This window comes from Paramisgurnus dabryanus, chromosome 19, assembly GCF_030506205.2.
Source record: "Paramisgurnus dabryanus chromosome 19, PD_genome_1.1, whole genome shotgun sequence".
Taxonomy (NCBI): Eukaryota; Metazoa; Chordata; class Actinopteri; order Cypriniformes; family Cobitidae; genus Paramisgurnus; species Paramisgurnus dabryanus.
Window position 1 is genome coordinate 103,938 of NC_133355.1, and position 14,390 is coordinate 118,327.

General features: G+C 37.4%; 1 protein-coding gene and 1 long non-coding RNA gene across 3 annotated transcripts in view; one reads left to right on the forward strand and one right to left on the reverse strand.

Annotated features, from left to right (window-relative positions):
- The window catches only part of col22a1 (collagen, type XXII, alpha 1), an 87,302-nt gene that overhangs the window by 71,775 nt on the left and 1,137 nt on the right, over positions 1 to 14,390 (reverse strand). For both annotated transcript variants that reach the window (XM_065285596.2, XM_065285589.2), the window contains exons 2-3: positions 7,520 to 7,674; positions 6,071 to 6,637 (exon numbers count right to left, since the gene is read on the reverse strand). In XM_065285596.2, the coding sequence (XP_065141668.1) occupies positions 6,071 to 6,637; positions 7,520 to 7,610 (658 nt within the window). In that variant the 5' untranslated portion in view covers positions 7,611 to 7,674. The remainder of the gene's footprint in view (positions 1 to 6,070; positions 6,638 to 7,519; positions 7,675 to 14,390) is intronic.
- Positions 1 to 14,390, forward strand: part of LOC135775427 (uncharacterized) — a 32,260-nt gene that overhangs the window by 9,952 nt on the left and 7,918 nt on the right. The gene's annotated exons all lie outside the window — the stretch shown is intronic.

Sequence of the window (14,390 nt, forward strand, 5' to 3'; positions counted from 1 at the left end):
CTTTAGAAGTGCATTGTGTAACTTTAAGGAAGATGTCTTGGCAGAAATCCAATATAATATACATAACTAAATGATAAGTGCTGGATAAAGACTTTTCATAATGAACTGTATTGTTTTTATTACTTTAGAATGAGACGTTTTTATCTACATACATTGTGGGTGTCATTAGGCCCTATAATTTCCGCGATCACGGAATCGCGGAATTGGCAAATTAACACGGAATCTAGTATTAACGCGGAATTTCACGGAATTTTACATATTTTGAATAAAAAAAATGTTTTTGTGTGGGAGACGAACGTATGTCTGGGGGAAATGCAGACCGGGGGTAGTAAATCTGGGTGACACACCCCCTCCCGTCGTTTCAGACCCCCTCCAAAACACTGAAACCATGGTGAACCGGCTCTCCACGACTCTGCTTTCGTCAGCGAAAAAAATAAGAAATTCGACGCTAAGCACTTAGTTCCAAGCAGGTCTCACATTACTTTTATGTGACCGGAGAACTGTTATTTTGTAAGTTTTGTCAACACTCTGTTCACGGTGAGCGCAAAGCTACATGCACTCTCTCATCCACATCTGTCTCACTGCACCTCTCTCACATGCACACGCTCTCGCATCTGTCCGAAGTCCGAACACAAATCCTCATGTATTTGTTCAGTTTTATGCATTTCAAGCGAGCTAAATGCCTGTTTTACAGTCATTAAGTAATCGTGTTATCCAGTTTTTCCCCAAATCATTTACATTTTAATCTTTGATATTAAAGGCACACTCTTTTTATGACAAAAATAACAGTAAAGGGTAAAAAAACATAATTGCCAAAAATTAAAACGGATAAAACGGAATTTGCAAAAATTAAAATGGGGAAAAACGAATTTGGGAAAAAATAAAACGGAATTTGGGAAAAAATAAAACTGATTTTATAGGGCCCTACATTACCGACATACCGACATGTTTCTACAGTAGCCCTAAATGAACAAGTGCTCTTCTGTTGTCTTATGCTGCGTAGTGCGTACACACCAAACATTTCTCGCTCTAGATTACTTGTGGGATTTAATTTGCTCTAGATTACTCGCGAATATTTTGAACATGCGCATAAACGCATTTGAGGCGAATAGCAATCACGTTGCCTAGTTGCCTAATTCACGTCATTTGCATCGCGCAAGTTTTTGTCTATTCGCATCTTTGCATTGACTTTGTATGTAATCTTCTTGCACAATTGAATTCGCGTTTGGTGTATATATCCCATTAGACGACAACATGCTTGTCCTGTGGCAGCTACAGTAGTTTCTCATTGCGTTTCGAAATTGAGGTTGGTTGCAATTCGCAATCTCACCATTAGATGCCACTAAAAACACATTTCCCGTTTCAAATACCATGGTCAAATTGTACTTTCCAAGTGATTTATAAAAGTTATAATTTTTAGATTTAAAATAGAAAAAAGATGAAATTATTATGATTTATTTATATAACAATAAGCTGGCTAATAAAGACTTCAGCGAAATAAATTCTTACTTTCAGTGACACTTTGGGCTGAAGAATTACTTGTTTTTTAGAAAGCAGAAAGTTTTTACGAAGCTGAGGATATTGAAACCATTATCAATATTACTATTGGTGCTTGCCAAGTATTGCTTTTGCTTATAAGTAAATTGATTGTGTCCAGACCAAAGTTTCCTCCTTGTTAGCAGATCTGAGTCCTCCAGGCGAGTTTAGACATTGTTGAGCTGTCCACAGGGACAAATGTTTTCTCTCATGTTTGAAATGCTCGTTTAGCTCATCGAAAGCAGATTTAGGAAACCGGGAACAGATGCTAAAGCAAACATGAATAAATTAGCATACGCTGCATTATTACAATCCACTGCTGTTCAGTTTAGCAGCATTCATCCACAGATTGCAAACATAACATTCTGTGGTCACGGGTGAACCACCAACCTGAATTAAAGCCCAGTCACGCTAAGTGATGAATCTGCTTGGCCAAACACACTTTTTATTTATGATATTTAAAGCAGGCTAAAAATGGCCTAGTGTAACTGTGACAGGTAATATTCACCTGAAAAATAAATTAAATGTCACAATAAAAAAGCTTTTTGCTTTCTCACTCTTAAAGTTTTCATTATATATAGCTGAGGCATTAAATAAGACAAAGACAGTTATAGGGAAATGGCATTAAAAATAAAGTTTCATAGGAAAGAACCAACATAAAACTAAACCACCCATGCATTACTGTATATATAATAACAGTTCATCCCTTATGCTGAAATTAGAATAATTCCAATTGGCTGTTTAAATAAGGTATGGCTTTACATCTCTTCACATAAAGCATATTGAAAGATATAAATTAAGAAGTGAAAAAACTGGCCAGATCAGCTTAGCACTGTAATTTTGAATGCAAAAATATCCTGGAGCTGGAGATGCCCTGTTTTTCCTAGCCACTAGTATTCTTAGACATCAAAGCGGGTGCCAGATGATTTTGGTTTACAGAACTGGACTCGATAGCTTATGTCGTTCCAGGCTTTCTAAATATTGACAATTAATCCCTGATAGGTGAAATCTCATGTCACACATGTGGGCAGGGTCATTCAGACGTGGGCGGGGTCTCTCACTGCACATGGCAAAGTCAGGGTTATCAATCATTTGGAATGCATCTCTCTCATTTATTCTGTCAATCTTTTAGCCAAGTTGAAGGTTTGTGTCTTGCTACAAGGCTGTCTGACTAAAATAAGGCATGCGCTTTAACCTCTTCAAAACCAATAACTTTATTTGTCTTGCGTTGTCAAAACAAGATTAATTCAAGACTTCTGTTTATTTTGGACTCCGATCACATTTACCTAGCATAAGGCTTTAAATCTCAGATTTTAAGAAATGTAAATTACTTTCAATTGTTGCTGATTCATTCATCCCCAGCATGCATTGCAGCATTAATGAATGATGCAGTTACTCCTTTATAAAAATTAACCATGTTTTTTTTATAACCATGATTTTTGGCGTTTTGATTAGATGATACCATGTTTTTTTTTTACTTTAGTAAAAACATGGTTAATTTTTGTAACGAAATCCCTAGGATTCTATAATTGCTTGGTTGTTTACTTAAGCCTTTATGCCATTTTCTCATTATTACACTGTCAGAAAAAAAGTACAAAACTGTACCTTTTTTGTCGCTGGGGTGGTACCCCAAGGTACCGTTTTGTACCTTTACAGGTATATGAACATAATACAATGTTGTACCTTTTGTACCCCTAAAATTGAACTGGTACAAAATTGTTCCTTAAGGTACTCAATTGGTCCTTAGGGTATAATATTGTACCCCATAAGGTACAACATTTCAATGTGTTGTATACCCATAAAGGTACAAAAAGGTACCTTTTAGGGTACCACCCCAGCGACAGAAAAAGGAACAACTTTGTACCTTTTTTTCTGACAGTGTATTAGCTAATTATTTTATCGGTATGAGGTTAATTGTAACCATTAAAAAGATTTGTGTTAATCTTAAATGAAAATCATGTGTTGGCAAATGCAATACATTTTCAGAAGCTAAAATGACAGGTCAAAAGTGACACAAGGAAAAGTAATCAGAAATTCTCCATGTGTTCTCGGCTAATTTTATTTTAGTGAGAAACGCTACGTCCGCTACAGTTGATCTAGGCCACATGGCTCATTGTTTGAGGTTTATGTATTTTTGAATCTGTATTCGTAGATTTTAATACAAGCTTGTTGTTTGTCATGGCCTCCTGTGACTATCCCACATACGGTTTTAGGTTTACTGCGGAATAAATGTGATTTGGAAAAGCACTCGAGCGCTGAGCGTTTCCGTCTCTTGTACTTGCTGCACGTCGGAATACTTACTCGGAAATTCATGGAGGCAAGAAACCACAGAAATGTCCGGCCCAGAAAGGTTTCATTTGTGGGCCAGCTTCTGTCTTGTCAAATGCAAATTAAATGTTGATACTTGTTTGGCTAACAACTGTCAAAGCAATTTGTACTTCACTTGATTGACTGTGTAAACTAGTCTAGACAAACCGTTTTCACCCCAGAATATTTCCATTGTTGGGGCCGTGCATCCACCCCTAATCTATCAAATTCATCCATCACTTGCTAGAAACAACCAGTACACTGCAAAAAATGATTTTCAAAAAAAAAGATTCTTAGTATCTTTGTCTTGTTGTCAATAAAAATTAGGGATGCACCGATAGGATTTTTTGGGCCAATACCGATACCGATTTAAACAGACAACTTCTGGCCGATACCGATGCCGATACCGATATTAAACACTTGTATACATTACTATTGGTCTATTAGCTAGTTTATTTCTGCACCAAATAATTTTTCTGAACATGTATTGGATCTGATTAACATTCAACTGACCAACATAATAAGAGAGGCACAAATTAAGCTAAAACAAATATAATAAGACAGCATGACAACCTTCAAAGGTGGTTTTTACTATTCAGCATTAATTTTATTAAGAACATTAAAAATTTGTTTACATATAATGGATTTCTTTATGGAGTTAATTAATAAACAATCGGTATCGGCCTTTCTCGTGCTATTGCCGATATGCCGATGGTTTCAAATTCATCAAAAATCGGCCGATAAATATTGGCGGCCGATACATCGGTGCATCACTAGTAAAAATATCTAAAAATTCTTAAATTAAGAAGCGTTTTCTTGATGAGCAAAATGACCCAAGAAAATAAGTCTAGTTTTTAGACCAAAAATATCAAATGTAAGTGATTTTGTGCATAAAACAAGCAAAAAAATCTGCCGATGGGGTACGCTAAAATCTTGAACATTTTTTTTAAACACTAAATTCAAGAAAAATTAAAAAAAAATTTGCTTACCCCGTTGGCAGATATTTTTGCTTGTTTTATGCACAAAATCACTTACATTTGATATTTTTGGTCTAAAAACTAGACTTATTTTCTTGGGTTGTTTTGCTCATCAAGAAAAAGCTTCTTAATATAAGAATTTTTAAATATTTTTACTGAAAACAAGACAAAAATACTACTGTAAGATGTATTTTCTTGATGAGAAAAATGACTTAAGAAAATAAGTCTAGTGTTTAGACAAAAACTATACAATTTAAGTGAATTTGTGCTTAAAACAAGCAAAATTATCTGCCAATGGGGTGAGAAAATTAAGCTTAAATTTAAAGTGTTTACAGTGTTTAAGAAAAAATAAAACTTATTTTTAGATTTTTTTTTCTCACCCCATTGGCAGATATTTTTGCTTGATTTAAGTTTAAATTGACTTAAATTGTATATTTTTTGTCTACAAACTAGACTTATTTTCTCAGGTCATTTTGCTTGTCAAGAAAAAGCATCTTAATTTTAGAATATGTTTTGATATTTGTACTGAAAACAAGACAAAAATACTAAGTAGGAAAGTCATTTTTTGCAGTGTAAGGCAGATACCAACATAGTTGCAACATCCCAATAAGCAATTTTGTCTTTTAAAGACGTGCAAACACAGCCCAGCCATCTAGGCTAAAACGAGACCAAATTTGAGCTGTCATTGAAGATTTAATAGACGTCTAATCATTGCTCAAAAATAAATAAATGAAACCAAACACCATTGTTAGGGCTGGACAATAATTCAGTATCAATATATTTTGCGGTATTATTACAAAAAAAATTCAATAACACTGATAAGGTTTCTAAACACATTTTTGATATCTCAATATACATTACATCATCCAGTGGCCAATCACATGTCACGTCTTAAAACGTATGTTAAATGCGGGTCAAAGCGCTTCTTCCTTCCAAAGCGCGCTCCCAAGGCGTCTTTCGTAGCTAAGCAACCCTGAGCCACGCTCTCGGGGACGACGAGGAAACCGTAATGCCTGATCAGATTTAAATCGCTCTTCTGTACCTCGTGTCAGATCATATCATTGTCACTATGCGATCAACTAGACCTAGAGTTTTTACGAGTGTGCTGACCACAATGTGTTTTGTCCAGTAAATAAGCTTGTCATCATAAATGTTCATATTAAAATACATTGACACATTAAATAAAAAAAAATCAACACCCTCAATAAAGAAAGTGACGTTAGTGTAAAGTCAACGATTTTGTTACTCACTCTCGCAGAGTCTCCTCCTCAATCTCCCCCTGATTTTATCAATGGCATCGAAGTCCGTCACGTGAAACACATGAGCGTTTTTGGGCTCTGCTCCGATCTCCTCCAGTTCCTCTCTGAGAGCTTCTCCGATCCCCACAGCGAACATTCTGATTCCAGCAGCCGCGGCGGCTAAAGACGGCTCAAGAACGAAATCTTGACTCTTGCCGTCCGTTAGTAAGATGGCCACTTTCTGAAAACCTTTGGCTGCGGGCCGTGCTCCCGCTCTTTCCGTGAAGATGTTGTTGGTGGTGAAGCTGATGGCGTCTCCCGTCTTGGTGTTCCCACCCAAGTAGCGAATGTTTCCAGCGGCACGCTTGACCTCCTCGAGGTTTTTGTACCTGCCCAGGTTGAATTCGGCGGTGGGCCGGTCGCTATAGCGAACAACGGCCACACGCGTTTTATCCACACCTACTTCAAACGATTCCACCAGTTTTGCCACCCACTGACGGATCTTCTCAAAGTTTTCCTTGCCCACACTCGAGGATGTATCCAAAATGAAGACCAGATCATAGTGGACGTTTTTGCACCCTGGGTACAAAAGACATACAGTTTTACCCACCGTGTGTATACAGGACAGCCATCGTGTTTAGGAATAAAAATGTGCTAAGCCACAGATTTATAAGGTTTGTGTTTTGTCATCCTACCATGGCTCAAAACTAGTGGTTTGTCATGTGCACCGCCTTAGTCTAAATACATTACAACAAAGGATTTGTCAAAAGCCTAAATTAGACCTTCATGGTTAACCTTGGTTTATATTAAACTCTTTTTCTACTTGTTCACACTTCCAAGCTTTGTAGACTATGCTCATGTTGGCTTAGACAAAATGTTAAATGCTTTTTATTTGTAAATTACTTGGATAAAAGTGTCTGCTAAATGAGTAAATGTTAACCAAAAAAGTTGTCAAACACATCGCTCTGTTCTTAATAAACTGTAAAATGTACCAACTTATAATGCAATTAATTTCAACTTTCTTAATTTCTAAAACTTTATTTATTTAGGAATAGATGAATAATAAGAGTTCTGTACATGGTAAGGACACATTGTGAGCCTCAAACATCTTGTGCATGCAAAAGACAGCTGGAAAACCCCAGAATGCATTGCAACAAGCTTAGTCAAAAAAATATCTAAATTAGCACAAATGCATACATTAAAACAGTATAAAATATAAGATGATTTGAAACTAATTAACCCAATATTTATATTTACTATATAATTGTAAAATGTTTGGCTGTTTCAACTCATGGATGGGTAAATATGAACAAATCCAACCTTTGGGTTAAATTAACTTAGTAAGCAAGCTAGGTTACTGTAGCAAACATTTTTTACAGTGTACTATTTATTTTTATTGTGCAGGCATGGTTTGGAGTACAGATTATATTTAGGTTAGTATGTGACCTTAGTCAACCTCACCTGCCCTTTGACCTTCAACACCTCCTCCAAATAGTGTCAGAGTCAGTGCGGTCAGGACCAAAAGGATCCTGAACCCAAATCGAAACTCCATCTCCTTCTCCGCTGTTGTTCGCTGATTTTCCTGCTAAAGTATGATGATCATCAAGTTTTTCTATCTGTGGAGACATAAACATGAATGTGATGTGATCAATCATGGAGGATAGGGAGCTGAGTAATACTGAATGATTAGGAGGTCATGTGATTCTCAATGGTTGTGTGCTAAACAACCGTACTAATCCTGGTCATACTGTACAAGTTTAAATTTGAACAACCAGGTTTTGAGATTGGTTTGAATCTGGCCGATTCCGGTTTCATTTTATATCTTCACATAATAATAAAAGAGATTATAAGTAAAAATGCAAATAATAAAAAAATACATTTAATTGATTTTTTATATTAGTTTAATTAAGCTTAATAAAAATACAGTAATGAGAATCAGATATATAAAATGCATTACGTTTTTTGAGAATTTGCTGGGAGTGCAAAAAAATCTTAATAGTCCTAAATTTAATCTATTCTGCACAATGACCATAAAATTGTATCTAATCATAGGCAGTTTTTGTTAAAGAAATTAACTAAATAATATTTTATTTTCATTTTTCTTCTATGAAACATGACCAGGACTTTTTTGTGTGTGATTTAAAGTAATATGATAAATTTGCCAAAATAAAGATGTTTCATAGATGATTAATGTTTCATCAAATGGTGATGTCAGGAAACAAATGCTCAACGAAAAGCTGAAGTGAGATGCCTGTAGCAAAAACGCTAGAATGTATGTGAGGTGAAATATTTCACCAAAATTGTAACCTTGTAATAACATCAATATGAAAATATCAAAGTGTCCATCAGATGACCAGAGAAAACAAAGTGTGCTAATAGAAAAAAATCCCAGAATGACAATAGTTTATGGTTGAATCATAAATCGGTGGTCTGCTGACACTGGCATCTAACCACATGTGCTGAACTGACGTTTCTCTGTTTGTTTGATCAAGTGAATTACAGTCGACCCCAGGGAGAACACATCAAGTCATCATAAGGATGCATTGAATTGTGGTCCCGGGAGCCTTAATGATGTGGAAATGTCCTCACAGCAACTTATTTAAGACCTTCAAAAGTATTTAAGATATTCATTAAAAGCCATGATGTGAACTTTATCAATGTAAAAATTTGAGATTAATAATGTGTAAAGGAAATAAGTTATCTATAGTAAATCAAAGAAATCACCATTCTTAAAGGAACAGTCTGTAGGATTGTGGCCAAAACTGGTATTGCAATCAAAAAACTTGTGGCTAAAACTGGTACTGCAATCACACAGCCGGTGGCCAATACACAACATGACAACATAAACATCAGTTGAGGGCTGCAACTTCACTTTTTAAATGACAATATCCTGCCCAGACCTCTGTTGTCAGTGAAATAAGTATTTGAAATGAAAATGATTTCTTAATGTCTAGTGCAGTAATTCTCAAAGTGTGGTCCGTGGACCACTAGTGGTCCGCCAAACCCCCCCCAGTGGTCCGCCAAAAGATGACCTAAACTAGGCAAGTGTTTATACAATCATCACTTATTTAAGTAGACTTTTAATGCACTTGCAAAACTGTGATATCAGTTCTTGCCATTCTGTTTTAATAATTTAAAAATGGATCGTTGGCTAAACCAAAGAGGAGTCAAAAGAAGGATCGAGCGTCAACTGAAAGCAGCTAAAATCCACAGATCTATTAGATTTGTAATGTACTAGTTTTCGTTTCATGTGTAAACTCCCTGTAATTTCAGTGATTTTAGACATTAAGGGGAATTTTTTTTCAGCATTTTATTTTTTACCATAGTTACAACCATAGACTTCATATACCCACCACCTCAGTTTTAAAGTTATGGCTCTTTGGAATGACATTAAGTGGGACCTAGGCTATACTATGTTTAATTGCAGTTTTTTTCATATGTGCAGTGTGTTGTTCATATTAAGCTGTAACTCATTTCACATTTACTTAAATTAATATAATAATATTAATATAATAAAATAAATAAAATAAAATAATAAATAAAATAAAATAATAAAATTAAAATAATAATTTCTGAACATGGCATTGCATTTGTGTTTAAAAAATTAGTTTTTGACTTGAAACAGTTGCATATTAAACTTAAATTTAGCTTATCCTTCCTATTTTGTTGTTTTTTGGGGGCGTGTTAGAGTGGGACTCTGTTAGGTGGTCCTTGGGCTGAAAAAGTTTGAGAAACACTGGTCTAGTGACATATCAGGGCCATTTTATGATTAATTGATATACATTTCTTACATACTGTTCCTTTAAAATTAAAGTATTAAATAGGTCTTTTTATGTTAAAAATAATCCAGAAAGCATTGCTTTATGGTAAAACTAGTTGAACAAGCAATTTTTGATGGTCAAGCTAGTCAAAACACTTGGTTGAGCCTCATTCATAAGGCGTGCGTATGTACAGATTTGATCGTAAAGTGTTTGTATGCAAAAATCCACAACAAAGTCCATATTTATAAAAACTGTTTTTGACGTGGAAAAGTGCTTCGCACCACGTCCAACCCTGTATCACGAAATTATGTACCTGTAGTCACGTTAATTTGTGAGTCTTAAGCGTGACACTGACACAGTTTTCCGCCTTTTTGCTTGAACGTGTCACGCATTTCTGTTTACGTGTCACTGTCACGTATTGGTTACTCAACTGTTTTGTCCTAGTTTCAAACCATTGACGCCTCGGTTTAGGGTTAGCTTTGGTGTTTGGTGTATTGGTTTATACCTTTTTTCATGATTTATTTTTTTGTATTTTATGATTTTTAAACCATTGTCGCCTGGCGTTAGGGTTAGAGTTGAGTTTTGTTAAGGATGTCATTTAATGTAAATCTAACCCTAAACCGAAGCGTCAATGGTTTGAAAACAGGACAAAACAGTTGAGTATCAAATACATCACAGTGACACGTAAACAGAAATGCGTGACATGTTCACGCAAAAAGGCGGAAAACCGTGTCAGTATCACGCTTTAAGCCCGATTTATAGTCGTGCGTAGGTTATCCGTAGCCTGTGCGTAGCTCTGCGTAGCCTGACGCGCACCCAACAAAAAATGTAACAGCGCGTCAGATCTACTCGGACCGCAAGCGCTGTGATTGGTCCACCAGAACCCCTCCCGTCAGGTAAAAAAGAAACTGGGTCATAGGTATTTCCGTTTGTGACGGTGAAAACAAAGATGAGCCAAGTTGAGGAGTGATTTAACTCAAACTGCATCAAAAGTCGCTGTTTATTTACTTCCGTCATTGCTGATCTTTTCAAATTATACACAACAAGTTGCGGTTTCTTCTTCGTTTGTGGGTTAACTTGCTAAGCTTCTTCTTCGTTGACGTTTGCGCTGCTACTGTGGTTACACGCGTGGTTACTGCCTACCAGTGGTCTGTGCGTGTGTTTGCACGTCGACGCGGACGACGACGCAAAAGTATAAATGAAAACCGACGCGGAACCTACGCCGTAGGACCTACGCACAACTATAATGAGCCCTTAAGACTCACAAATTTACGTGACGTAATTTCGTGATACTGGGTTGCCACGTCAGGGTCTAAGCAGACATACGCACTTTTGCTGGGTTTTTGGAAAATAAGCCATTCTTGCTGCTCGACAAGGATAAAAACATATAAAGCGCTCTTTTATATGTCAATGACATTAATTAGGCCTTGTTTAAAGGCGGAGATCTAAAACTGCTCAGCTGAGCACAAGTTCAAGATCATTTGCGATTTATAGATTTCACATTTGAAAGAAAGGGGTACGTGCGTTTTCTGTGCATACGTCGTTTTATGAATTACAAGTGCCCATTTTTGATAAATGATCGTAAGATTAAAGGTAAGAAGGTTTTTACGCAGCATTTCATAAATGAGACCCCAGCTCACCAGCATCTTCATATTATGGGTATATATATTTCAAACCTGGTACAGTATATCCTGGAATTAAACATATCAATATCTTAAATACATTTATATGTGTGTATTTGGCCGACGCTTTTATCATTACAATCTATACATTTTATCAGTACGTGTGTTTCTTGGGAATCAAACCCATAAGGATTGCGTTGCCAGTTTAGCTACAGTAACATTATACAATACAACACAGTGTTTCCCAACCTTTTTTCTGTCATGGCCCAATTTTGATAAGTAAAAAAACATACGGCACACAACTTTCACAATAAGCATTAACAGATCTGCACAAACCTGTATTGCCGCGGCACAGTGGTTGGGAAACACCGATATAACAGATGTATAATGTGTATATAACAAAATTCAATGTCCTGTAAGCTTCACACATTTTAGTAGAGTTTTACTGTAGATTTAGATTAGGTTATTATTAGCAAAGACTTGTGGGTAACAGAGCTCATTCTGTCCTGTTTTCTCGAAGGCAGTTTGGAGATTAAAGGCCTCATTGTTTTTTCAGCTCTGGAAAAGCTATTAGATTAAATGACCTGTTTCGTTTTAAACTATTTATCCCCTGCAAAATTCTTTAAAAAATGAAATGTTTATGGAAGTGAACACCCAGTTCTATTTTCAGACCCTGTGTTTACTGCTACATTTGGTCAGAGACTTCGTCTGGCTCACATGAAATTTGCAGTTTGCTTGCAGTTACAGTAAAATATCTACAATAAAGATACAAAAGTTCATAGTAAGGTAATGTAACTTTTTAGTTAGCGTACCAACTTTATAATTTATGTTTTGATAAGCTCTTTAGTCTACAAGAAAAATACATTATATACATTTAACAAACTTTTTTGATGTGAAATCCATACAGTCTTTTTTGGGGGTGATTTACTGTTTTCTAGATAAAATCATCCTACACAATGCAGAAGAAAATATAATTTCTGTGAAAATATAACCTTGATATCTTTATATATTGACTGAGTAAGATCATGTCAAAGATTGAAATCAAACTTTGATGCTCCAAATCTAATCATTATGAGACTTTAGCCATTATTTCCCACATGAAAAGTACACTGGGTTGGGTTGTTTGTATATTAATTTAACCCAATGGTTAGGTTTGCCAAATTTGACCCAACTATGGGTAAAAACAACTCAACATTTTTAGAGTGTATGGGTAAAGTTAAAATGAAATATACATGCATAGTATAAAGGGGGTTGCACAATGGACGCGTCAAGTCGAGTCGCGTCTAGGACAACTCGGAGGTATCGTACACCGGAAGTGCACATTAAATAGCGCAAGCTTAATCAGATTCCATCTACTTCAGATAGCGTCTACTTTAAAATGCAAAATATACGTAAGCAGCCAATGTTCATCGTTATTAGGAAAAAAATATGATGTTATTTAATGTTAAACAATGTAAGTGGCGGTTTGTGGCGCGACAGGGATTCAAGCAACTTAGTCGGAGCTGGGCGCCGCAGGAAAGGCACCACCTGTCGGCGCCGGTGTGCATATACTCATAGAAAACAATGTGTTAAATTTTTTTTTTTAGAACAGTGTGGCGCTATGCTATGTGTTCGATGTGCAACCCCCTTTAGTCATAGCTGGGCACCGCGGATAGGCGGCACCTGTTGGCACCAGTGTGCAAATACTCATAGAAAACAATGTGTTTGATTTTTAAGAACGGCGCTGCGTGGCGCTAACCTACGTGTCCGGTGTGCAACCCCCTTTAGTCGTAGCTGGACACCGCGGATAGGCGGCACCTGTCGGCAGCGGTGTGCGTATACTCATAGAAAACAATGTGTTCGATTTTTTAGAACGGCACTGTGTGGCGCTAAGCAACGTGTCCGGTATGCAACCCCCTTTAGTCGTAGCTGGGCACCGCGGATAGGCGGCACCTGTTGGCACCAGTGTGCGTATAATCATAGAAAACAATGTGTTTGATTTTTTAGAACGGTGCTGTGTGGCGCTTAGCTACGTGTCTGGTGTGCAACCCCCTTTAGTCATAGCTGGGCACCGCGGATAGGCGGCACCTGTTGGCACCGGTGTGCGTATACTCATAGAAAACAATGTCTTTGGTTTTTAAGAACGGCGCTGCGTGGCGCTAAGCTACGTGTCCGGTGTGCAACCCCCTTTAGTCGTAGCTGGGTGCCGCGGATGGGCACCACCTACCGGCACTGGTGTGCGTATACTCATAGAAAACAATGTGTTTGATTTTTTAGAATGGCGCTGTGTGGCACTAAGCTACGTGTCCGGTGTGCAACCCCCTTTAGTCATAGCTGGGCACCGCGGATAGGCGGCACCTGTTGGCACCAGTGTGCGTATACTCATAGAAAACAATGTGTTTGATTTTTAAGAACGGCGCTGCGTGGCGCTAAGCTACGTGTCCGGTGTGCAACCCCCTTTAGTCGTAGCTAGGCGCTACGGATAGGTTGCACCTGTTGGCACCGGTGTGTATACTGATAGAAAACAATGTGTTTGGTTTTTTAGAACGGCGCTGTGTGGCGCTAAGCTACGTGTCCGGTGTGCAACCCCCTTTAGTCGTAGTTGGCACCGCAGATAGGCGGCACCTGTCGGCACCGGTGTGCGTATACTCATAGATAACAATATGTTCAATTTTTTTGGAACGGCGCATCGCTAAGCTACATGTCCGGTGTGCAACCCCCTTTAGTCGTAGCTAGGTGCTACGGATAGGCGGCACCTGTCGGCACCGGTGTGTGTATACTCATAGAAAACAAAGGGTTCGATTTTTTTTTTTTAGAACAGCGCGGCGCGGTGCTGAGCGTCCAGTGTGCGACCCCCATTATTATCTTAAATATACTTATTAGTACCAAATGTATACATATCTGTACCTAATGGTACATAGTAGGATCTTTTTAAAGGATGCTGCTCCACTGACAGCTGGGATACATATT